General features: G+C 37.2%; 2 protein-coding genes across 2 annotated transcripts in view; one reads left to right on the top strand and one right to left on the bottom strand.

Moving 5' to 3' along the window:
* PGLS (6-phosphogluconolactonase) overlaps nt 1-27,898 on the bottom strand; it is an 89,818-nt gene that overhangs the window by 58,444 nt on the left and 3,476 nt on the right. Inside the window, exon 2 of the mRNA XM_053717933.1 lies at nt 21,350-21,648. Coding sequence (XP_053573908.1) covers nt 21,350-21,604 — 255 coding nt within the window. The 5' untranslated portion in view covers nt 21,605-21,648. The remainder of the gene's footprint in view (nt 1-21,349; nt 21,649-27,898) is intronic.
* The window catches only part of NXNL1 (nucleoredoxin like 1), a 158,161-nt gene continuing 136,256 nt past the window's right edge, over nt 5,994-27,898 (top strand). The window contains exon 1 of the mRNA XM_053717934.1: nt 5,994-6,169. Coding sequence (XP_053573909.1) covers nt 6,152-6,169 — 18 coding nt within the window. The 5' untranslated portion in view covers nt 5,994-6,151. The remainder of the gene's footprint in view (nt 6,170-27,898) is intronic.

The raw sequence follows: 27,898 nt of genomic DNA, 5'->3' as shown, positions 1-27,898 counted from the left end.
TGCGTCCCCTCCGTTACTTTTCTCCTATTTTCCAAATATATATATATATATAATTCATATATATCAGATTTTATATATAGCAGTTACGCGTTTCATTAGACGCAAGACATTTTCAAAACATAATTGAATAAAAATGTAACTGTGAAAAAGTTTTTGTGCACAGCTAATACTGCAGATAGACTAGCATGCCTCAACCAACAGGAAAATAAATGGATCTAATATGTCCTTTATATGGGAGCCTTATCCTTGTGCAAGCTCACCTTTATGTAGCATGCACTATATATAGCAAGGCTGTTAAAATATATATATATATAAAATGTAGGGTTTTGTTTTTTTTAGATGGATTTATTACATGGTTACAGGTTACATCAGTACTTGATAGTTTTGTTATTTTATTATACTATTATCAGTGTGTTTTCCCACTTTGGAGGGCTATCTGTGTATCTGTAGCGTTGATTAATAATGAAAGGGACAATGTGATTAAATAATGTCATGACTGGGAGTTATCTATCAATCTTACCACAATTAATTCTGCTGTAGAACCATTTTAGGGCTCAGAATGTACTGCAGAACCACAGGAGGATCCCAAAAGTTTTTAAGTATGGGGGGGTAGTCACCATGGCGGGATTGGCAGAGGCTACATTACCAAATAATCCAACATATACTTTTTGAACTTTTGTTTCATACATAGTTTTTGTTCACCTGTTTTTATATATTGTGTTATAATATTGTGCACAGATAGATACAACATCTCAAATTAATATTAGATTATAATCACATTTAAAAAAAAAAAATACATATGAAATTAGTTACTATAAATGCTTTTGAAGGGATATTATAGTGCAAAAATAACATGCTTCAATTTATTAGAACATTAGCACTGCAGACACGTTTCTCCTTGGCTCTGGTGTTCCGAATGGGGTAATTTACCTGTGCTACACATCCATTTGCAGGGGTTAAACAAATAGATTTGTAGGGTCAGTAGTGCTAAAATGACATAACTAATTAGAGCATGCATTCTTTGCACTAAAATGCCCCTTTAATTCAACTGTATATTTTGTACTATTCAGATCTGTTATAAATGCACAGTTCAGTACCTAGAACTGTATTTACTATAATATCAAATTTGCTTCATTCTCTTTTTATCCTTCCTTGAAAGAGCAGCAATGCAGTACTTGGAACTAGTTAGGGTTGCCACCTCAGCCGTGTTTTCCTGGATACTTATGAGTTACACATGCTGCAGGGTATGCAGGGAGGAACATGTATTGTGTTTCTGGACAGCACTATTCATCTGCCTCCCTGCACACCCTGCAGCATGTGTAGCTCATAAGTGTTCTGTATTGTAAGGTACGGGTGGCAACCCTAAAACTAGTTAAACAAATCAGGTGAGCCAATGACAAGATGCATATATGTGCAGCCACCAATCAGCAGCTCGCTCCCTTGACTGCATTGCTGCCCTGCTGCCCCTGTTGTGCCTCCCTAGGTTTGCTTTTCAACAATGATAATAAAAGTAAATTGGAAAGTGTTTTTAAAATGACATGCTCTCTCTCGATCACAAAGGTTTAATTATATGTTCCTACGAATTAGTAGGCATTAAACATATGGGAAATTGTTCCTTTACATTTATCTGTGCAATTGAAACAGCTGACTTTGCACAATGAAATCATTAACTTTAATTAAAATGTCAGTACCTCAGTATTGGTCTTTGTGTATATAGACTGCAAGCTCAGCATATTTGAATGTGCATATCCTTGTGAACAAAGTGTAGGGTTTAAATGAACAAATGAATCTAATTTAAATACAAAAATACACCTAAAGGAGACATTTCCAATGCATTTAATTCTCTGCAGCTGGTATAGGAAACAAGTTTTATTGTACAGTGTCCCTTTAATTCAGAAGGACAAAAAAAAAAAAATCTTTAGTTCACCTAAAAACAGGCTTAAAACTTGATTCTGAAAAACTTGCTGGCATGGAGAGAAAACTTTAGGTGTCTCTCCTTAACATAAAGCATATTATTGAACTCCCCTTATTAGATACACATTTAGCAAAGTAAAAAATAACCCTTAAAGGGACACTCATGTTTTATTAAATTTTAATGATTCAGATACAGCAAAAATGTGCACAGTCTTTTATATTTACACTTTTTTTGAGTCACCAGCTCCTACTGAGCATGTGCAAGAACTCAGACTATACGTATATGCATCTGTGATTGGCTGATTGCTATCACATGGTACAGGGGGAGTGGAAATAGACATAACTTTAAAATGTGTTAGAAAAGAATCTACTACTCATTTGAAATTCAGAGTAAATGCTATTGTATTGTCTTGTTATCTTGCATTTGTTGATTCTGCAAATCTGCGGTGTTTACTGGTCCTTTAAAGCAAATCCTATGGGGCCTTGTAACACTGACAGGAGATGTTATAGAATCTAGCTAGAAAAGAGAGCTTCACAGAATCTGGTCCTTAGTGACAAATGCTATCATTAGTTCCATCTTTACAACCAGATCTATTCACAGATGTCTGCTTGGAGCACAGGAAAATAATTTATACAACAACAGGTTTATACTAGGTGCAGTTCAAATGTTTAGAGACAAAGATTTCTTGATAACAAAGGAAGATTATGTTCCTAAAGGCACAGAGACCTAGTTCACTGATCAAAGACAATAATACATGTTCTACTTTATAGTTCCCAAGCAATTAAAAATAATGGCACATTATTATTACTTTTGGCTGTACAAGAAGAATAAATCAGTGTGGGGGTGCTGTGGCACAGGTTATCAAAAGGACAAGTAGGTGCAAACATCCATATGAAAGCACAAAATGAAAATAAATTAACCACTTAAAAGGGACAGTCTAGGCCAAAATAAACTTTCAGGATTCCGATAGAGCATGTACTTTTAAACAATTTTCCAATTTACTTTTATCACCAATTTTGCTTTGTTCTCTTGGTATTCTTAGTAGAAAGCTTAACCTAGGAGGTTCATATGCTAATTTCTTAGACCTTGAAGGCCACCTCTTTTCAGAATGCATTTTAACAGTTTTTCACCACTAGAGGGTGTTAGTATACGTATTTCATATAGATAACACTATGCTCGTGCACGTGAAGTTATCTGGGAGCAGGCACTGATTGGCTAAACTGCAAGTCTGTCAAAAGAACTGAAATAAAGGGGCAGTTTGCAGAGGCTTAGATACAAGATAATCACAGAGGTTAAAAGTATATTATTATAACTGTGTTGGTTATGCAAAACTGGGGAATGGGGAATAAAAGGATTATCTATCTTTTAAAACAATAAAAATTCTGGTGTAGACTGTCCCTTTAACCCCTTCACCCACTTGGATATATATATATGCACGATGTGCAGTATTTTGCCTATCGTAACGCATGACGTGTATATACATCAAAGCTTCAGGAAGCTCCAGCAGTCTTGGCTGTTAGTTAAAGCCGAGAGCTGGAGTTCCTGGGCTACAGGCATCTGCCCGCATATGGAAACGGAGCGCGATCGGTGCTCCGCTTCCATATAGATGAGGACAGATGCCAGATTGTTACAGACGGTGACAGCAGCGATGGGGGAGGGAGTGGGATGCCTCTACACTACAGATAATTAAAAATAAAAGGGAGAGGGAGGGAAGGGGCGCTACTCTACAGAAAAAAAGGTAGGGTGGGGGTCCCTAACTAATGATCCTTTAACTAGTAATATATATATATATATATATATATATATATATATACACATCAAGCAATAATAGGTAAGCACTGAACCAGCAGCAGCAAGTCCCACATAAAAAAGTGTGAATATTAAAACACTTCTAAACAAGTCACCATATGTATAAAGAGTACATAGATACATCCAGATAGCAATAAAAATCAGGATGCACTAGTCTTCTTATAGACAATTCCCCTAAATATATTTATTTAGTAACAGGGTTATTAGGTTGCTCCATGTAGAAAATTGGACTGACTGCTTAGTAACTTTCCATCTCCTCACTGGAACTTCAGTAATATTTCCTAATGCTCATTGTTGCCATAGTAGAATTCTGTCCATTATTTCCAAAGGATTTAAGAGCAATTGACCAACATAAAAAAAGATGTTTAAATTTACTTCTATTATCAAATTTACTTCAGTCTCTTGGTATCTTTAGTTAAAAAAGCATATCTAAACTCAGGGGCAGGAATGTACAACTGGTGATTAGCAAATCACTTGTCAGATGTGTTCAGCTAGCTCCCAGTAATGCATTGCTGCTCTGGAGCTGAATTTAAAAGGACCACTAAAGTCAAAAGTTTCAGATAGATCATTCAAATTCAAACAACTTTTCAGTATATTTCCATTATCAAATTGTGCAGTCTTTTTTATAGTCTGAGGCACCTGCTCCTATTGAGCATGTGCAAGAGTTCACTGTGTGTGTGTGTGTGTGTGTGTGTATGTGTGTATGTGTGTATGTGTGTATGTATGTATATATATATATATATATATATATATATATATATATATATATATATATATATATATATATATATATACATACATACATACACACACACATATACATACATACACACACAGTTTGTGATTGGCTGTCACATGATACAGGGGTAGATAAGTTAAAGCAGGGGTGTCAAACTGGCGGCCTGCGGGCCTCATGCGGCCGCCAGTTTTGTGTGGCCCACACCACCTCCATGAAAAATAATAATTATAATATACTTATTACTTATAGAGCGAGTGCGCTTACTGTTAGGGATGCGCATACGTTAAAACCCCTCAGTCTTTAACAAGTAATATTGTTATTAAAAAGAAAAAGGCAAAAACAAACACATATAAGTTCATAATGATTTATTTGACACATTTATATAGGTGTTCTTTACTATGGCAGCACTAATTTCACGCATCATTTTTGTCTATTCCTTTCCATAATTTTCTCTTTAACTAAAATCCCATACTTTATATTTAATAAATATATATTTTATATGTATATATTTTATATTATATACAACATGTATATGTGTATCACTATTTAAACAGTTGCTCCTATGCCGACAGCACTGTGATCCACCACTTATAATGCAGAAGAAATGTTATACTATGCACATGCGTATGCTAAACTGTGAGTGTGCCCGGAACAGGGCTGCTATAGAAAAAATAGCACAGACTCTGTGGGAGAGCAACCCGATAGAGTGTGTGTGCGTCACCTTCTTAAAAGCATTAGAGCACATTTCCTCAAGCCAGAGTAAGTTAATTAGGAGTTACAGAACACAATCTTTTGAAGTGTATACAGTTATAGCAAATGCCACTGCACTGTTTAGCAATGACAAGATATATAGGTAGTGTGCGGCCCACGTGAGTTGTACTTGTATGGAAAATGGCCCGCAACGCAAATGAGTTTGACACCCCTGATTTAAAGGGACATATTTCAAAATTTGCTTATATGGATTTAAAAACACCATTTTTTTCTTTCATGATTCAGAAAAAGCATGCAGTTTTTAAGGGACATTATACACTCATTTTTTCTTTGCATAAATGTTTTGTAGATGATCTATTTATAGCCCATAAAGGTTTTATTTTTTTTTAAATGTATAGTTTTGCTTATTTTTTAATAACATTGCTCTGATTTTCAGACTCCTAACCAAGCCCCAATGTTTTATGTGAATACCGTCAGTTACCTTCTCCAGCTTGCTCCTGTTTGTGTAAAGGGTCTTTTCATATGCAAAAGAAGGGGGAGGGTCTTATTTCCCACTTGCAGTGGGCTTTCCAGCTACCTTTACAACGGAGCTAAACTGAGAGCTTCTAAGTACGTTTTTAAACATTTTTATACTGGATTTCTATACCAGTATCTGTGCATCTTATTCTTTATAGTAGTGTCTATTACATACAGTTATATGAAAATGAGTCTATACTGTCCCTTTAAGCAACTTTCTAATGTCTGTCAAAATCTACTGCCCCACCTTAGACACGTGTCCTTGTTGGGTTGTGATTACTTATTGCTGGCAGCATGAGAATGCATGTCACAGACGGTTTAGAGGTCTGTAAGTTACAGCCTTATCAATTGTTCAATTCATTTAAAGTGTTTTTGCGTCTTATTGAGTTTTTGTTCCACGTCGAAAAAGGGAGGGAGAAAGAAAGAAAGAAAGAGGCCTAAAGAATCATCCATCATAGAAAATGCTCCCTGCACTTCAGGTAAGTTAATCATTTGATTACAGTGACTTTCATGCCTTGGAGGTTGACATGCCATAGGTCTTTGCTCTTTATAGTAAACAATGATCAAAGATCACACAAGCAAACAGCCCAGGGATAAAAGAAATATACAACAAGACGGATATATTTTCCTCAGGTCATCAGTGGTGTTTTGCTGTGTTATTTTAATGAGGGCTGACATTCTAAACAACTAGACACTGGGGAGATATCGATGATATTTTAACCTGAACTACACAAAACCTGACAGACGAGCTTCTTTATAAACGTCCACAGGGTTTTTTTATGCAAATGACCCTTTTCTTTTTGAAGAAGGAACCGTGTATTTACATCTGATCAGAATGCTTAAAGGACCAGTCAACACAGTAGATTTGCATAATCAACAAATGCAAGATAACAAGACAATTCAATAGCACTTAGTCTGAACTTCAAATGAGTAGTAGATTTTTATTCTGACAATTTTAAAAGTTATGTCTATTTCCACTCCCCCTGTACCATGTGACAGCTATCAGCCAATCACAAATGCATACACGTACCATGTGACATCAATCAGCCATTCACAAATGCATACACACTTATTCTTGCACATGCTCATTAGGAACTGGTGACTCAAAAAGTTTAAATATAAAAAGACTGTGCACATTTTGTTAATGGAAGTAAATTATAAAGTTGTTTAAAAGTGCTTGTTCTATCTGAATAATGAAAGTTTCATTTTGATTGAGTGTCCCTTTAACTGACCACAACCAACTTGCATTCTCTTCAACTAAAAAGATGTCGTCCCCCAATTATTATATATTATGAAATGTCCCCTTGATTTACTTTGTGAATGTGACAATGAAACTTTGGATAACTTGATAAGAGTACCACAAGAAACCAGAATAGGAAATATTTCGATTTTTAAAAGGGATACTGAATCTAATTTTTTTCTTTCATGATTCAGATAGAGCATGTGATTTTAAGCAACTTTCTAATTTAATCCTATTATCATTGTCTCTTTGTTCTCTTGGTATCTTTATTTAAAAAAAGCAGGAATGTAAGCTAAATGTAGCCACCAATCAGCAAGCGCTACCCAGGGTGCTGAATCAAAAATGGTCCGGCTCGTAAGCTTTCAAATAAAGATACTAAGAGAATGATGAAAAATGAATAGGAGTAATTTAGAAAGTGTCAGGGTGCAAGGAATCAGACTGAGAAGAGAAGTGCAAAAATAATCACACCTTTATTAATAGCAAAAAATAATAAAAAAGTCCACAAGTCAAATAACAAGCCAGGAGTCAAAACCAGAGCTGGTAGTCAGACGAGCCGAGTCAGGAGCCAAAAGCGAGTAGTCAGTCGAGCCGGAATCAGAAACAAGGAGAACAGCAGAGTCAGGAACAAGCCAGGGATCAGGAACCAGGAGTGACGTCAGACAACCAGGTAATACACAGGAGCTCTCACAAACAGGTCTGAGACAACGCAAGGGCAAAGCATACTGACCAGAGGCCCTTTAAATAACAAGTGATGACATCACAATTCTGAGACTGCATCCTGCCTCACACGGATGATGTACAGTACACCAGTCTGGTCATAAAAGGAAGTGCAGGAAATGAGCAGCATCACACAGTATGCACCAGAGTCAGCAAGAGAGGTGAGTAAAATGACTGCCAGCAGCACATGGCAAACAAGGCAGGGAAAAAACCCTGCCAGAAAGTTGCTTAAAATTGCATGCTCTATCTGAATCATGAAAGAAAAAAAATTGGGTTCAGCATCCCTTTAATTTTTAACAACTCTTTATTTATAGGATTTATTAGAAGAGTAGGGGATATCTATCAAGCCGTCAACTTTGTTGCATTCGACGGCACCAATACGCTCGCCTAACATCGCGGCCGCGCCTTAATACGATCTCCATATTTATAAAAAAAAGCTGCGCACCAAGTACGGGGCGATGAGCGTCGGACTGTTAACTAACAGTCATCGATCTCGCTGCCATTCGGCTTTTTACCAAATTATTTATACCCAGTCACTAAATGCTGCCACTATACTAAAATGTTTAACCCCTATCCCACCGCTCCCGGACCCCGCCGCAACCTAAATAAAGTTATTAACCCCTATTCCGCCGCTCCCGGACCCCACCGCAACTAAATAAAAGTATTAACCCCTATTCCGTGCTAGATGGATGAAGATGGAAGAGGCCGCCCGGATGAAGACTTCTTGGCGGCTGGATGGATCCTTCAAGCAGAACTTCAAAAACTGTAAGTGGATCGTCGGGGGTTAGTGTTAGGTTTATTTAAGGGGTTTTTGGGTGGGTTTTATTTTTAGAGTAGGGTCTGGGCACGTAAAAGAGCTAAATGCCCTTTTAAGGGCAATGCCCATACAAATGCCCTTTTCCGGGCAATGGGGAGCTTAGGTTTTTTTAGATAGGGTTTTTATTTGGGGGGGGGGGGGGTTGGTTGGGTGGTGGGTTTTACTGTTGGGGGGGGTGTTTGTATTTATTTTAACAGGTAAAAAGAGCTGATTTATTTGGGGCAATGCCCCGCAAAAGGCCCTTTTAAGGGCCATTGGTAGTTTATTGTAGGCTAGGGCTTTTTTTATTTTGGGGGGGCTTTTTTATTTTGATAGGGCTATTAGATTAGGTGTAATTCTTTTTTATTTTTGATACTGTGGGGGTTTTTTTGTAACAGTGTTTTTTTTTGTAATTTAGTTATTTTTAATTGTAGATATAAATAATTTTAGTAGGGTTTTTTTTTTTTTTAATATGTAATATAGTTAATTTAATTGGTAGTTTAATGTAATTTTAGTATAATAGGGTAGGTTAATATTTGAATATACTTTAATTTAATTCTACAGGTAAGTTTTAATTTATTATTAAATAGGGATGTTGTAATTTTAATGTAAAGTTAGCGGGTTGTTAGGTTTAGGTGTTAATAGCTTAATTTAGTTTATGGCGATGTGGGGGGCTGGTGGTTTAGGGGTTAATAGGTATAGTTAGTGGTAGTGATGTGGGAGGCCAGGGGTTTAGGGGTCAATATGTTTATTTAGTTGCAGTGGGGTCCAGGAGCGGCGGAATAGGGGTTAATAAATTTATTTAGTTGCGGCTTGGTCCGGGAGCGGCGGGATAGGGTTAATACCTTTTATTTAGGTGGCAGCGATATTGGGGCGGCAGATTAGGGGTGTTTAGACTCAGGGCTTATGTTAGGTGTAAATGTTACTGTTTTTCGACAATAGAAATTAATGGGATATCTGGCAGCATCGAACATAAGCTTTCGGTGCTTTAAGACTCCCATTGATTCCTATGGCATCCGCGGCCTCCAGGGTGGCGTATTGAAAACCAGGTACGCTGTGCCGGAATAGCCGCAAGCGTACCGGTTAACTATTTGATAACTTTTAAAAAGTGTCAAATAGTGCCGAATGTGTTTTCGGAACATCTATAATGCCGTAAGCATCGATCTGTGTCGGATTGAGACCGGCGGATCGTATGTTACGTCACAAATTTTAACTTTTGCCGGTCTGTAGGCTTTGATAACTAGGTTGAATCAAGCTCGCCACAATTACGCTGCGAAATTCCAGAGTATTTGCGGTTGACGGCTTGATAAATATCCCCCAGTATATCAATAAATATCACAAGTTTATTGGAAACATTTCAGCTCTGATCACAAATATTAGCTCAGTTTGGTGGTGGAGTTAACTACAATTAATAGCCCTGGCATAATGAATCTCATTAATCACACTAACATAATTTTTTAGGCTGTATCTTAAAGAGGGCATTTAAAAACTGGCTTTACATTTAAAGGAACACTGTACTGTGAACGTTTCTTCTCTTTGATGTGTGCTTATAGTGATCCATGTGTATTAAATTGTTTACAAATAGCTACTTTACCTTTAGTTTTCTACTTTTTGCCTGTTGAAACCACACCTATAATGGAAATGTTAATACTACAGTATTGTCCATATAGAAGTTATGTATACAAGAGAAAGCTGTAAGAAAAAGACTTCAAGAACTGGATTATATACAAACATTATAGTAAAACTATATCATACTGAGAAATGTTTTATGGTACATATTAAAAGAGCAACAATTAATTTTGAATATTTAAAAAAATATTTTGCATGAAAAGGGTTATATAAAAGCTGACTATATTTGAAACCAGCATGAAATGTGTGTTGCAAAAATGCATACCTAAGTATTCACTGGTCAACTTCTCAACTCTACTGGTGGAGAAGGAAAAACTTCCACAAGCCTGACAAGAAAACATTCTTTTAGCTAGAAAAAAAAATAAAAATAAAATAAAAAAGTACAATATAGCTTTAACACTGAAAAGCCATATAGCAAATTATCTTTTAAAAATGGCTGCACCTATAAAAAAAAAAGGCTAGGAGCGAATATACAATACAAATTACTTCAGAAGAAAAAACAAAAGTGACAAGTTTTAAAGGAAGAGTAAACACTGAGATTGTAATTTAAAATGCTCAGTTATGCATAAAAAACAACAACCTTGCAATATACTTTTAATGGATTATTTTGCCCCTTTTCCTGTATTTTAAATAAGGAAATCATGTATTTCCCATTCCTGAAAAATGAAAAAGCACATGTCAGGTCAGGTTTTGCAAGCCTACCCTGCCACATATATCTCTCTAATATGCAGATATTTTGTTAACAGGATGACAGTGACAAGCCCTGTTGTCTCCAGACACAAGATTGAATTGGCTCCTCCAAATAAGAAAGTTGGTTGGTGGAATTTTGAGCATTAAAAAAAAACATTTCAGCAAACACAGTGTTAATCTATTCTAATAACATTCAGACTATACTGGTGATGTTACTCTATTGGAGAACTGCAGAACTAGGTTGTAATATTAAAAGGTGTTCACTGTCTCTTAACAGAAAAATTACATACTTTAACCCCTTAGTGACCAGACCATTTTTCAATTTTCTTACCGTTAGGGACCAGGGCTATTTTTACATTTCTGCGGTGTTTGTGTTTAGCTGTAACTTTCTTCTTACTCATTTACTGTACCCACACCATTTTCTCGCCATTAAATGGATTCTCTAAAGATACCATTATTTTCATCATATCTCATAATTTACTATAAAAAAATATATAAAATGATGAAAAAAAATGAAAAAAACACACACTTTTTAAAAAATGTGACCGTCAAAATCTGTTACAAATCTACAACCACCAAAAAACACCCATGCTAAATAGTTTCTAAATTTTGCCCTGAGTTTAGAAATACCCAATGTTTACATGATCTTTGCTTTTTTTGCAAGTTATAGGGCAATAAGTACAAGTAGCACTTTGCTATTTGCAAACCATTTTTTTTCTTCAAAATTTGCATGTTACATTTTAACACTGATATCTGTCAAGAATCCCTGAATATCCCTTGACATATAAGTATATTTCATGCCACCATTTCATGCCATTTGGGTTTCATATCTCTTTAAAAAGCATATCTAAAGTAGACTAAGGAACAGAAATGCACTATTGGGAGTTAGCCACTGATTGGCTCTTGTCATTGAATCACCCGATGTGTACAGCTAAGTAACGGTAGGGCATTGCTGCTCATCCAACGAAGGCTAACAAGATAATTAAACATATTTTATAGTAGAAGTAAACTGGAAAGTTGTTTAAAATAATATGCTCTATCTGTATCATGAATAAAAAAAAATGAGCTTCATGTTCTTGTAAAAGGACATTAAACACAAATTGTAAGCTGCATGGTAACGTACATTCATATCTAATAAGACCTGTGCAATGAATAATGCAGCATTATCTTGTCAGATGAATATATTGTTTTCTGTTTTTAATTCTCATTGATGTCCCTGTCCCCCAGAACAAAAGGACTCTTGCTAGCGAATCATAAACTAATAAACATTTATAGCATGAACCCCGTTTGCACATGTGCAGTTAAAAGCTGCCCTCTTCTTTTCCTTTAAAGTGGTTTAGCACCGATTCAGCTTTCATAATAATAATAATAATAATAATTTATTAAACACATATTTAAACATATAATCCTTTCTAATCTCCATTTAATATCTATCTACATATGAAATATCTATATCTATCTACCAATCGATCTATATCTATACAGCCATGGCCAAAAATATTGGCACCCTGCATTTCTGTCAGATAATGCCCCACTTCGCCCAGAAAATTGTTGCAATTACAAATGTTTAGGCATTCTCAAGTTTATTTCTTTTGTTTGCATTGGTATGACACAAAAAAGTGGAGAGAAAAAAGCCAAATCTGACACATTCCACGCAAAACTCCAAAAATGGACTGAACAAAATTATTGGCACCCTCAATTTAATATTTGGTAGCACACCTCTTGGAAAAAATAACTGAAATCAATCAATTCCTGTAAACATCAATGAGTTTTCTACACCTCTCTACTGGAATTTTGGACCACTCTTCTTTCGCCAAATTCTCCAGGTCTCTCAGATTGGAAGGGTTCCTTTTCCCCCAACTGCTGTTTTGAGATCTCTCCACAGGTGCTCTATGGGTTTTAGATCTGGACTCATTGCTGGCCAGTTCAGTACTCTCCAGCACTTTGTCTTAATCCATTTCTGGGTCCTTGTCTTGCTGTAAGACCCATGACTTCTGACGGAGACCCAACTTTCTGACACTGGGCCCTACATTGCACCACAGAATTCTTTGGTAGTCTTCAGATTTCATAATGCCATGCACACAGTAAAGACATTCAGTGCCTGGAGCAGCAAAGCAACCCCAAAACATCAGTGAACCTCCACCATGTTTGACTGTAGGAACTGTATTCTTTTCTTTAAAAGACTCATTTCTTTTTCTGAAAACAGTAGAATGATGGGCTTCACCAAAAAGCTGTAATTTTGTTTCATCTGTACACAGCACATTCTACCAAAAGGATTTTGGCTTCCTTAGGTAAGTTTTGGAAAACTAAAATCTGGCTTTTTTATGTTTCTTTGTCAGCAGTGAGGTCCTCTTGTATTGTCTCCTACCATAGCGCCCCTTTTCATTCAGATGGCGACCTATAGTGCAAGCCGACACATTTAAACCCTTTGCCTGAAGACCAGCTTGACTTTGTCTGGAAGTTGATTGAGGTTCTTTATCCACCATTCGAACAATCTTTCGTTGCAATCTTTGATCAATTTTTCTCTTTTGTCAACATCCAGGGAGATTAGCTACAGTGCCATGGGCCTTGACAATGTTGCGCACAGTGGACACAGGAACATTAAGATCTCTGGAGATGGACTTGTAACCTTGAGATTGTCCATGCTTTTCCAAAATTTTTGTTCTCAGATCCTCAGACAATTCTTTGCTGCTCTTTCTCTACTCCATGCTCAGTGTGGCACACAGAGACACACAACAGAAAGGTTGAGTACATTTTTCACCATTTTAACTGGTTGCAGGTGTGATTTCTATATTGTCAGCACCTGTTAATTGATACAGGTGAGTTTAATTAAAAATTACAGGAGCATCACAAACTTGGAATGCAATAATTTCTTACAACTTTGAGAAGGTCCCAATAATTTTGTCCAGTTCCTTTTTGGAGTTTTGCGCGGAATGTGTCAGATTTGTTTTTTTTTTCTGCACAACAATTTTCTGAGCGAAGTGGTGTATTATCTGACAGAAATGCAGAGGTGCCAATATTTTTTGACCATGACTGTGTGTGTGTATATATATATATATATATATATATATATATATATATATATATATATATATATATATATATATATATATATATATATATATATATATATATATATTCTGAAATCCTAACTTTTTAATTAATATTTTTAAAAAACAAAAAATTATCACAAATATTATTTTCCCCGTCTGTGACAATTGTATACTGCCTGTGTCTTTGGTTTGTTTTTCGTGTTCTTAAATTCAAAACAATAGTCTATATTTATTTAAAACAAAAAATATCACCTTTCTGATAAAAGTGTTATACTATCTTTATGAGAGTACCATGTATAGAAAAGTATTACAAATTATATAAAACTACCTTTAGGTTGCATATACACAATGTATTATGACATCTAAATATTGCCTGAATGACATAAGATTTTTTTTTTTTTACACTTGGTTTCACCCCCTCTCCAAACTGTCCCATTTGTAAGATGCAAATATTTCAAAATGTAAAGCTTTCAATAATTAAACATTTTGGACCAGATTACAAGTGGAGTGCTAAATATCGCTTGCATGCAAACGATATTAGAGCTCCACTTTGTAATACCAGCGCACGATAATGTGCGATGGTATTACAAGGTAATCGCAATGCGAACGCAAGCTCACATTCGCATTGCTAGCAAGCATTGCGCTCACGAGAGCGTGTTTCCATAGGTTCCTATGGAAGCCTCGTTCTGATGCCATCAGAGACAGCATCAAAACCTTGCGCAGCGGAGGTAAGTAGTGCAGCAATTTTTAATATATATATATATATATATATATATATATATATATATGTATATGAATATATACATATATATTTATGGCTTAATATGAGTATATACACATATTAATACATAAATATATATGTATATAATGATATACATATATATTTACATTGCGGTCTATGGGAACACACAGGTCTCATAAACCGCAATGTAAAGGCACCCCAGACCCACCAACTTTAAAGCCCCAAAACTGCCTAGTGCATTTTTATTTTTTTTATGCTAATTTTTTTTTTAATAAAAAACTACAATGCTCTATATTTTGAGGGCATTTTGGGCACTTTTTGAAAATTAACAAGAGATTGGATCTCTGGTTAATTTTTGGAGCGCTAATTGCTACCGTGAGCTGATTAATTATTGTGCTCCCTCAAACGGCCAAATTTGAATATTTGCGGGAACCAATAATTTAGAGCTCCATTTGTAATCTAGCCCTTTATATGTTATAAAAATATTAAGTTTAATGGTCTTTTAAGTAATTTAAACAACTTCAACAGTTAGACTTTGCAAGGTTTTCGTTGCAGTTGCCTCTCAAACAGGTTTGATCTAATGACTAGATTATTTAATATTATGATCTAATGATCTAATATTACTTATATGACTTTAAATATTACTTTAAATATTACTTTTCAAGCCATGTAGAGAACCAAAATTATTAATTTACCTTGGTAAATTATTGTTTAGCTTTTCTTTTCCAATACAGGTACAAAACCGTTTATCCACACTGCTTGGGACCGGAAAAGGTTTGGATTTTAGAATATTTGCATCTTTAAAATGGGACAGTTTGGATACAGGATGGGACCAAGTGTAAACAGCAATATCTTATGTAATGTATACAATATTTACACATCATAATACAGCTTATACATGTAACCTAAAGGCAGTTTTATATCATTTTAAATATATAAGGACCACTCAATGCATATAGAAATCAAAAGAAAAAAAAAAAATAGTACTATGGCATAGTCAAGATAAGAAAAATCACTCTCTAGCTGTCACGCCGCTGCACTGCTCCTGAAGCCGCCGCCGATCTATCCGTTGCCATGGACGCTGAGGTAGCTTCAGGCGCTAGCGATGACGTCATCACTGCACGCCTTTCCTGTGGTGCGAATCCTGCCCTATGTAAGTACCTCAAGTTGCTCTCACCTGTGCCCAAGTATAGGTGTTACTGTGTGTGCTCCTATGTGCTGTATTACTGGTATTGTTGGATTGCTATATCGTTACTGAACTCTGCCTGTCTGACCACTCTGCTTGCTTAACCCTTGTTCTGCTGGATTGCCATACCATTACTGAACTCTGTCTGTCTGACGATTCTATTTGGTTTACCCCTGAACTGTTATACTGCTGGATTGCCATATAATTGCTGAACTCTGCCTGTCTGACCATTCTATTTGGTTTACCCCTGAACTGCTAAACTGCTGGATTGTCTTCCTGTTGCTGGGCCCTGCCTGTCTTGATCATTCTCTGATTTCATCTTGATGACGTGAAGGACTGTCCTGTCTGCCGTGAGTACTGCTTACCTCATTTCATAAACTCACTCTCTTCTGGGATATTTCCTATCCTTCCACTTGACGCCGGGATAAGAAGACTACTGGTCAAGTTTGGTCTGATAGAGAAATATCCCACGAGCATTACATTAGCATAATTTATACATAAATTAAAACAGTTTAATAAAACTTACTTTAATACTACAGCTTGTTCTATTTTGGCGCCACAGCATGACCGCCCCTGGCCAGAGGGGGATTTCCCTCATAGTTACTTACAATAGTTTTCAGCCAATCATTGGAGCACTAATTTGCATTTGTACTTTCAATGTGCACGTGTGCGCACGCTCATAGGACCCCCCCTCACACTCACGTGACCCCCGAATGTGTTTGAGCACACCACCTTGCACAGTTGAAAAGGGAACAGCTTTGCTATATGGACAGTAAAGATGGAGCTGTTCCCTTTCATGTCCCTTGCATCTCTCATTTATAAGCATAAGCTGTAATAGTATTTGAAAATGCTATCAGTGTAATGCTACCCTTAAGCACTGAAGGGGGTATAAGGCTTTGTGTGTGGTGGGAGAGGTACTCCTATTAATGGCCTAGATTTAGAGTTTTGTCGGTAAAGACCCGCGTAGCTAACGCAGCTTTTTTCCTACCACTGCTTCCAAACAACGCTGGTATTTAGAGTTGTCTGAGTGGCTGCGTTAGGCTCCAAAAAGGCAGCATTGAGCCTAACTTAGCTCCACTTCAACCCTCAATACCAGCGTTGCTTACGGTAGCGGTAACCTGGCAAAACGTGCTTGTGCACGATTCCCCCATAGGAAACAATGGGGCAGTTTGGGATGAAAAAAAACCTAACACCTGCAAAAAAGCAGCGTTCAGCTCCTAACGCAGCCCCATTGTTTCCTATGGGGAAACACTTTCTAAGTCTGCACCTAACACACTAACATGAACCCCGAGTCTAAATACCCCTAACCTTACACTCATTAACCCAGAATCTGCCGCCCCCGCTATCGCTGACACCTGCATTGTACAATTAAACCCCTAATCTGCCGCTCCGGACACCGCCGCCACCTACATTATCCCTATGAATCCCTAATCTGCTGCCCCCAACATCGCCGACACCTACATAATATTTATTAACCCCTAATCTCCCCCCCTTAACGTCGCCGCCACCTAACTTCAAGTATTAACCCCTAATCTGCCGACCGGACCTCGCCGCTACAATAATAAATGTATTAACCCCTAAAGCTAAGTCTAACCCTAACACCCCCCTAATTTAAATATAATTTTAATCTAACGAAATAAATTAACTCTTATTAACTAAAGTCTTCCTATTTAAAACTAAATACTTACCTGTAAAATAAACCCTAATATAGCTACAATATAACTAATAATTATATTGTAGCTATTTTAGGATTTATATTTATTTTTCAGGCAACTTTGTATTTATTTTAACTAGGTACAATAGCTATTTAATAGCTACCTAGTAAAAATAATGACAAAATTACCTGTAAAATAAATCCTAACCTAAGTTACAATTAAACCTAACACTACACTATCATTAAATTAATTAAATAAATTAGCTAACAATACCTACAATTAAATACAATTAAATAAACTAAACTACAAAAAAAACAAACACTAAATTACAGAAAATAAAAAAAGATTACAAGAATTTTAAACTAATTACACCTAATCTAAGCCCCCTAAGAAAATAAAAAAATAATAAAAGTCCCTACCCTATTCTACATTACAAAGTAATCAGCTCTTTTACCAGCCCTTAAAAGGGCTTTTTGCGGGGCATGCCCCAAAGTAATCAGCTCTTTTGCCTGTAAAAAAAAATACAACCCCCCCAACATTAAAACCCACCACCCACATACCCCTATTCTAACCCACCCAAACCCCCCTTAAATAAACCTAACACTACCCCCCTGAAGATCTCCCTACCTTGAGTCGTCTTCACCCAGCCGGGCCAAAGTCTTCATCCGATGGGGCAGAAGAGGACATCCAGAACGGCAGAAGTCTTCATCCTATCCGGGCAGAAGAGGACATCCGGACCGGTAGACATCTTCATCCAAGCGGCATCTTCTATCTTCATCCATCTGGAGCGGAGCGGAGCCATCTTCTTCCCAGCCGATGCGGATCCATCCTCTTCAACCGACGCCTACTCGCCGAATGAAGGTTCCTTTAAATTACGTCATCCAAGATGGCGTCCCTCGAATTCCGATTGGCTGATAGGATTCTATCAGACAATCGGAATCAAGGTAGGAAAAATCTGATTGGCTGATTCAATCAGATTCAAGTTCAATCCGATTGGCTGATCCAATCAGATTGAGCTCGCATTCTATTGGCTGATGGGAACAGCCAATAGAATGCGAGCTCAATCTGATTGGATCAGCCAATCAGATTTTTCCTACCTTAATTCCGATTGGCTGATAGAATCCTATCAGCCAATAGGAATTCGAGGGACGCCATCTTGGATGACGTCATTTAAAGGAACCTTCATTCGGCGAGTAGGCATTGGTTGAAGAGGATGGATCCGCGTCGGCTGGTAAGAAGATGGCTCCGCTCCGGATGGATGAAGATAGAAGATGCCGCTTGGATGAAGATGTCTGCCGGTCCGGATGTCCTCTTCTGCCCGGATAGGATGAAGACTTCTTCTGCCCCATCGGATGAAGACTTCGGCCCGGCTGGGTGAAGACGACTCAAGGTAGGGAGATCTTCAGGGGGGTAGTGTTAGGTTTATTTAAGGGGGGTTTGGGTGGGTTAGAGTAGGGGTATGTGGGTGGTGGGTTTTAATGTTGGGGGGGGGGTTGTATTTTTTTTTACAGGCAAAACAGCCAATTACTTTGGGGCATGCCCCGCAAAAAGCCCTTTTAAGTGCTGGTAAAAGAGCGGATTACTTTGTAATGTAGAATAGGGTAGGGACTTTTATTATTTTGGTTTTTTTTTTTATTTTCTTAGGGGGCTTAGATTAGGTGTAATTAGTTTAAAATTCTTGTAATCTTTTTTTATTTTCTGTAATTTAGTGTTTGTTTTTTTTGTAATTTAGTTTATTTAATTGTAGGTATTGGTAGCTAATTTATTTAATTAATTTATTGCTAGTGTAGTGTTAGGTATAATTGTAACTTAGGTTAGGATTTATTTTACAGGTAATTTTGTAATTATTTTAACTAGGTAGCTATTAAATAGTTATTAATTATTTAATAGCTATGGTACCTAGTTAAAATAAATACAAAGTTGCCTGTAAAATAAATATAAATCCTAAAATAGCTACAATATAATTATTAGTTATATTGTAGCTATATTAGGGTTTATTTTACAGGTAAGTATTTAGTTTTAAATAGGAAGACTTTAGTTAATAAGAGTTAATTTATTTCGTTAGATTAAAATTATATTTAACTTAGGGGGGTGTTAGCTTTAGGGGTTAATACATTTATTATAGTAGCGGCGAGGTCCGGTCGGCAGATTAGGGGTTAATACTTGAAGTTAGGTGGCGGCGACGTTGGGGGTGGGCAGATTAGGGGTTAATAAATATAATATAGGGGTCGGCAATGTTAGGGGCAGCAGATTAGGGATTCATAGGGATAATATAGGTGGCGGCGATGTCCGGTCGGCAGATTAGGGGTAAAAAAAATGTTTTATTGTGGGGGGGGGCCTCGGTTTAGGGGTTCATAGGTAGTTTATGGGTGTTAGTGTACTTTATAGCACAGTAGTTAAGAGCTTTATATTCCGGCGTTAGCCCATAAAGCTCTTAACTACTGACTTTTTTTGGCGGTAGGAGTCTTGTCGGTAGAGGGTCTACCGCTCACTTCTCCCAAGACTCCAAATACCAGCGTTAGGCAGATCCCATTGAAAAGACAGGATACGCAATTGGCGTAAGGGGATCTGCGGTAGCCTGGAATCACGGTAGGGAAGTGAGCAGTAGACCCTTTCCTGCCTGACTCTAAATACCAGCGGGCAGTAAAAAGCAGCGTTAGGACCCCTTAACACTGCTTTTGACGGCTAACGCCAAACTCTAAATCTAGGCGAATGTTTGAACTAAAATAAACAATCATTTTGCTATGGCAACGGCCCTAGTGCTGCCCGCATAACTTTCATAAGATGCAGGTTTACCATGAGGTAGCTGTGTCGAGCTCGCAGGCGCTTTTCTGCCTATATGGACAGTGCACGCTGCTTTTATGTGCACTGCTCCAACAATGAAGCTCAATCTCGTTTGCCGGTGACATCATGCGCAACATCACGGATTCTAATTTGGTATGCGCAGAGGAGGAAAACTGCATATAAGTATATGCAGTTTCCATTAGGCAACATCACTCACGTGACCCAGGAGGATGGGGAAAGAAAAAAAAATGACAATACTTGTTCTCAATGAGATACAGCTCTACATTATTATTTTTACATTATGCAGGCATTTATGCTGAAATCCTAGAGTGTTGACTGGTCCTTTAACATAGTACCATCTTAACCCTTTGGCTGCTAACCCATTTCCCACCTGGGTGCTAATATTTTATTTTATTTTTGAAATTTTTGAAAACATTTTAACTTTTTTTTTTTTTTACAGACCCCCAAGACGTACACTATTGGAAAGGTTAAGCGATTACCTTTCCAACAATGGGTCTTGGGGGTCTGTAGCTGCTTAGATGCCTGAGATACAGGCTTCTAAGCAGCATGCCCCCTCCTCCTATACTTAACATTGTTAAGTATAAATAAAACTGCGCTGTGACGTCATCACGTAATTGCGCGTGACGTCACCACGCGTCACTTGAACCCCCGGCGATACCTGTCACTCTACAGGCACGATTGCCGGGGTAGGAGCAATAAGGAGCCCCCAGATCTCCCCCAAGGGAGGAGAGTGCTCATGACGGCTCTGAGCCGTCATTAGCACCAGAGTGAGAAACTCTGTGATGGCTCAGAGCCGTCATTAGCACTCAAAGGGTTAAAGATACTATATAAGTAATAGCAGTAGTTTTAAATAAATATAGACTATCATTTTAGAACACAAAACCCAAACTAAAGACACAAGAAGAAAAGATTGTGACTTCCTGAAGAGAAACATTGTAATTTTTTTAATCATTTTATTTTTTTAAATTATGAATGAAAAAGGCTGGATTTCAGAATAATTCTGGATTTTGTAATTCCAGATTTGGGAATTTGTACCTGTATATGCTTATTATGTTTTGTTGTAGTTGAACAATATAGCAATTGATCCGCATGGCATAATTTTGTGAGTTCAGTTACTGGATATTAACAGTTATATAAAACACGTACCTGGTATTCTCCGTATGTGCTTTCAGGATCAGTAAATGGCACCAGTCTCTCATCACAAAACCCTATTTTCCATCCCTTGGTGTTAAGTCCAGAAGTCTTTGGCAGTTCACGGCTAAGCAGCTGCACCAGGCTCCCTCCAGATAAACCCAGGCTGAAACTATCTAAGCCCTGAGATTCATTCACCAGAAGCTGAGCCAGAGAGAGTGCAAGCTCTGCCGGTGAGGGGAACACACGGATCTGACGCGAGGAGGACATCACAGATCCAGGGAGTGAGTTAAACCTTGTACAGCAAGAACTCTCTGGGTGAGAGGAAAATTAGAAATAGGTCAATAGCTAAAAGTCCCAAACCCACCTGAGTTACAGAAAACGCCTGTATATACAATGCCACTGTCACATTCATGCAATCTGTTTATCTATTACTGCAATCTCATCTGCACCATTGCAAAGCAAGATCTCTAAAGAATGCATTTTAACAGGTTTTTCACCACTAGAGGGTGTTAGTTCATGTTTTTCATATAGATAACACTGTGCTTGTGCACGTGAAGTTACCTGGGAGCCATCACTGATTGGCTAAACTGCAAGTCTGTCAAAAGAACTGAAATAAAGGGGCAGTCTGCAGAGGCTTAGATACAAGATAATCACAGAGGTAAAAAATATATAAATATAACTGTGTTGGTTATGCAAAACTAGGGAATATCTATCTTTTAAAACAATAACAATTCTGGTGTAGACTGTCCCTTTAAGGGGAAATGAACACCTTGTAATTACAAGACATTTCTGATGTGTTGCTATAGAATAATATCTCCTCCGAGTCCATTTAATGTTTTTAAAACAAATTGACATCCTTTTTACTGCAATTATTTTTCATAGCCAAACTCCACACACTTTTTGCTTTATTTGTTGGAGCTGATCTGGGTTATAGTCCACAGTCACCAAGGTTAGCCACAGTCATAAAGTTAGTACAGGTGGCCCTCGTTATACAACGGTTCAATTTACACCGTTTCAGAATAACCTTTTTTTCCAGTCATGTGATTGCTATTGAAAAGCATTGAGAAGCAGTGCATTTATTAAAATAGCCAGTAGGTGGAGCTGTCCGCTTGTGTTACAGCAAAGCCAAGCAAGCTGAAATTAATCAGTTTAAACAGACCTGAGCTATCGAGCAGATTTCAAAGGAACAAGATCTTCCTGTCTATAAATCAGTCCAGATTGGAATGCATAGAAAGAACTGTTTGCAGAAAAATGCAAGTGAAGTCTGTGTTGTGTGATTATTTTATTAGGTTTATAATGCTGTTTAGCATTTAAAGTCTTCAAGTCAAAGCTTTAAAAATAATGTATTAGGTGTTACTTATGAGAATTTTGAGAGGGGCCGGGAACCTATCTCCCTCACTTCCCATTGACTTACATTATAAACTGGGTTTCAATTTACAACGGTTTCGATTTACAACCATTCCTTCTGGAACCTAACCCCAGCGTAAACAGAGGGCTACCTGTATATTGTGCATTGTTTTGTAGTTGCTTTTTAATAAATCCAATTAGGGTTAGATATGTAGCATGGTAAGCCTTGGAACATCAGCGTGTGTATTTCAAGGTCTGAGAATTAGAAATTGCACAATTTTAAAAGCTATATGATATGAAAAGGGGTGAAAATAAATAATGAAAATATATTGCAAAGTTGTTTCACTATGTATAACTAAATATTTTATGTAAAAATCTCAAAGTATTTTACCTTTAAAGGAAACATAAGGTCTTACACTTTCATGATTCAGATACAGCATGTCATTTTAAACAACTTCAGTACTACAGGTAGAAAGCCCTTTATCCAAACTGCTTGGGACAAGAAAAGGTTTGGATTTCATAATAGTTTTGGAATATTTTTGCAACAGTAAAATGGGACAGTTTGGAGAGGGGATGGGACTAAGTGTAAACAACAATATCTTATGTCATTTAAGCAATATTTACATATCATAATGTAATCTAAAGGTAGTTTATTTGTAATACTTTTGTCTACACAGCACTCTCAGACAGATTGTACAGTACCGTAATCAGAAAGGTAATATTTGTTGTTTTAAATAAATATAGACCAAGGGTTAGCAATAAAAACAAAGTTACAGGCAGAAAAGTTTGCTACTTACAGGCAGGGTAACATAGTATTGTTTGATAAAAAAAAAATATATATTAATTAAAAAGTTTAGATTTCAGAATAAGTTTGGATTTTGGAATTTCAGATTTGGGGACTTGTACCTGTATTATAGGGACAGTCAACACCAGAATTTTTGTTATTTTAAAAAGATAGATAATCCCTTAATTACCAATTCCCCAGTTTTGCATAACCAACACAGTTAAAATTATACACGTTTTACCTCTGTGATTACCTTGCATCTAAGCCTCAGCAGACTGCCCCCCTTATTTAAGTTCTTTTGACAGACTTGTATTTTAGCCAATCAGAGCTGACTCCACGGTAAATTCACGTGCATAATATCCAGGTTATCTATATGAAACACATGAACTAATGCCCTCTAGTGGTGAAAACCGCATTCAGATTAGAGGCGGCCTTCAAGGTCTAAGAAATTAGCATATGAACCTCCTAGGTTTAGCTTTCAACTAAGAATACCAGGAGAACAAAGCAAAATTGGTGATAAAAGTAAATTGGAAAGTTGTTTAAAATTACATGCCCTATTTGAATCATGAAAGTTTTTTTTGGACTTGACTGTCCCTTTAAATTTGCCTCATTCTCTTGGTATCCTTTGCTGAAGAGTAAATCTCGGTAGGCTCATAGGGGCTCAGAACTGTGCACGTGTCTTTAGTTCTCTATCGCAACAGTGTTTTGCAACATTGTTTGTAGTAGTGTTATACATAGTTACAAGCAGCCAACATTCGTGGGCCTACCTAGATTTACTGTTCAACATTGGAAACCAAGATAATTTGATAATAGAAGTAAAATGGAAACTTGCCTGTTCTATCTAAACAATTAAAGTTTAACCCCTTAACGCCGTTAGGACGTTCCATGCCATGGGGGGAGGACAGACGGACAGTCTGCTCCGGCTGGGACCAATGGCGCTATTGCCTGGGTACCAAATTAACCTACAGGTGAGTTTACAAGTGTTTGCCAGTAGAACTGTATGTTGTGGTATAAGGGGAGACTGCCATTTCTGAAATATGAAAATTCTTCCACGTCAAGCAGGTCTGATGTGGTTTGCAGCCATTCCTGCAAGGTTGGGATACGGGTAGATTTCCAATTACGAGCAATGAGTAATCTAGCACCATTCAAGCTATATTGCAGGAGCTTCCATTTAATTTTACATATCTTATTTGGTTTATGGTTTAATAGGGCCGTAATTGGGGGTAATTCAAACCGTTCTCCCATTACTGATCTCAGACGGTTGATAATTATTTCCCAAAATGGGAGTAGTTTTGGACAACGCCACCATATATGGGCCATTGTACCAGGGGACCCACAGCCCCTCCAGCAGGATACATTAGAGTTAGGGTATATGCGTTTGAGCCTGTCTGGGGTAAGATACCACAGAAACAAGATTTTGTGATTCAACTCCAAGATCCTGGGGGAAGAGGAAGATTTAGAGGAGTGGAAACATATGTTATCCCATTGTTCTCTAGGTATGGGTATTTCTAAGTCAGATTGCCAGTGAGAGTCGTATGAAGATGGAGGTAGTGTGAGTGTATCGTCTAATATTTGTTTTGTAATGGATAAGGATCCTCTTGGTATCATTCTGTCGTAGCATAGACGCTCAAATTTTGTCAAGCTCCGTAGCAGATTCTGTCTATGAGGTGAGGAGCCTAAGAGATGCGTTAACTAGGCGTATTTTAGCCATTGGGAGAAAACTCCTCCAGCCACATCTGTGAGTTGTGTTCTCGGTTTTAATGTCCCCCCCTCTGTCAGACATGTAAATGGAATTGTTGGGCCTGTGTCCAGAGGGCTCGGCTCATGTGGGATAATTCCTCTGTGAAACTCTGCATTTATTGGGACAGGTGTCATGGGAGAAACAAACGTAGTGATTCCTCTGGTTTTAAGCCTAACTGTGTCCCAGGTGTGAAAAATGTGGGTATATAGTGGGGAGGTCTTAGCCAGGGTGGGCCTTCGTGCGCTACTGACCCAACACAACGGGCCGATTACTGGGGATTCCAACAGAAATGAATCTATAGAAGACCACGCTTTAGCGGATGTGTTCCCGTGCCACTCCAGAACTCTCTGTAGTACAACAGCTTTGTAATATTGAGAGATTAGAGGGACCCCCAGACCCCCCCCCCCCCCATGGCTTTGTTAAAACTCTTTTACTAATACGAGGTTTTATGTTTCCCCATATGAAAGAGTTTATCAGGGATTGTACTTGGTTCAGGTAGGATAATGGTAGCTGTATCGGGGCGGCCTGGAGAATTTTAGCAATGTTTTTAAAGGTGGAAGCGGCAGGCTTTAGCCAAGGACTGAATGTGAGGAGTGAAGGAAAGGTCTGAGTCAATTGTGACCCCAAGATATCGGGCGTGCGGGGTAGGGGTAATGATGGAATTATCAACAGTTATAGAAATTTTGGGGGTGGAGACAATGGAAGAAGGGGGAAAAATAAGGAGTTCAGTTTTGGAGAGATTTAGCTTAAGGTAGTGAGAGGACATCCAAGATGAGATATGAGAAAGACAGTTAGTGACACGATCACGTGATTTCATTTTTTTTTTTTTACAAATTAGTACCGGCAGGAAGGGGTTAATTTTGACTTTACTGTCCCTTTAAAGTAATTTGTTTATGAATTCATCATACATCATTCACCACATTGAAACACATCTGCAAAAAAAAATGTTTTAAAAGCATTTAAATCTGTCCTTTTGCTAGAAAAAATATGCAATATTTGCAGCCCAGGACATGCTCCTTGATAAAGTGTCTTGAATGTTGTTTATCTTACTTTTGTATGTTGTAGCCAGTTAGGGTTGGATATAAACAATTTCCTGCACATATCAACCAATCACTCTGCAACATGTGGGAGGGTCAGGATTGTGCATTCATTGGAGTGCACTCCAACCTCTCTGAAAGGTGTGGAAACTACACTTTCGAGTAAAATTACAGGTAAAGTAAGCAAAATGTATAATGCAAGTACATGACAAAGCTTCTTCATTGTGCATAATTAAACATTTTGGACCAGATTACGAGTGGAGCGATAACAGTTCATTGGTAGCAAAAGGAGGTTTATCGTGGGCGTTTTGCACGCGTCAGATTTTTCGCACCTATTACAAATTGAAAGTAAACGCAATCGCTTGAGCTCAATTGAAGTTAACGCTCGTTGGGAAAGTGCCTCCTCAGATCTTTGATTAACTGTTTTGCAAAACAAAAAAGTGTCACAAAACACATCCAAAATACATGTAAAACTACAGTTACACACAAAATAACGCCATCTAATAAAAAATGATATATATATATATATATATATATATATATATATGTGTGTGTACATGTGTATTTATATGTGTAGATAGGTATTTACAGACATATATAGGCATATAAACACATACATACACATATGTACACACATATATATGCATTGGAGCCCTTTGCAGTTAAAGGGACATTAAACCCAAAAATTTTCTTTCATGATTCAGATAAAAAAAATAAAATTTTAAACATTCCTATTTACTTCTATTATCTAATTTGCTTCATTCTTTAGATATATTTCGTTAAAAAAATAGCAATACACATGGGTGAGCCAATCACATGAGGCATCTATGTGCAGCCACCAATCAGAAGCTACTGAGCCTATCTATATATGCTTTTCAGGAAAGAATATCAAGAGAATGAAGCAAATTAGATAATAGAAGTAAATTAGAAAGTTGTTTAAAATGGTATTCTCCATCTTAATCATGAAAATGTGGGTTTAATACATATTAAAGTATATTTATGCAATATTCATAATTAATAAAGTGTTATACTGTGTATTTACTGTAACTATTTTACATTCCAATGTTCTGCACATAGCAGAATATGTTCTAAGTATTTGTAAAAAGATATTCCTATATATATATATATATATATATATTTATATATATTTATATATATATATATATATATATAAAGGTATAGATATATATTGTACAAAAAAAATCAGATATATGTAGAAATATGTATTTATGCATAAATAGAACATGTGAATAACATTGGAATGTGAAATAATATTTTCATGTCGGGTTATCGCACTTAGGAATATGAGATCAAGTATGTGCGCGAGTAGGGTGTTTTTCCCCACTTTTTTTCTTCATTGACTTCTATGGGGGAATGCGTTATCATTAGGCACATCGGGTTAGAGCACAAACGAAAACAGTTTACTTTCAACTTGTAATACGGGAGCTACCCGACATGCACAAAAACCTTACTTTTAACAGCGTTAACGCTCAAGCTGGAACATTAAATACCGCTCCACTTGTAATCGGGTCCGTTATGGGGAACAAAATTTTGAGTTTAATGTCCCCTTAACTTCTCATACTCTGCAAAGGGGTTAAGCAAATAGTTAAAGTCAGCTCCAGAGCAGCAATGCACTACTAGGACCAAACTGA

The sequence above is a fragment of the Bombina bombina genome, chromosome 6, assembly GCF_027579735.1.
Source record: "Bombina bombina isolate aBomBom1 chromosome 6, aBomBom1.pri, whole genome shotgun sequence".
Lineage (NCBI taxonomy): Eukaryota > Metazoa > Chordata > Amphibia > Anura > Bombinatoridae > Bombina > Bombina bombina.
The sequence above is the reverse complement of the archived record's forward strand: the minus strand, read 5'-3'. Positions and strand labels throughout refer to the sequence as shown.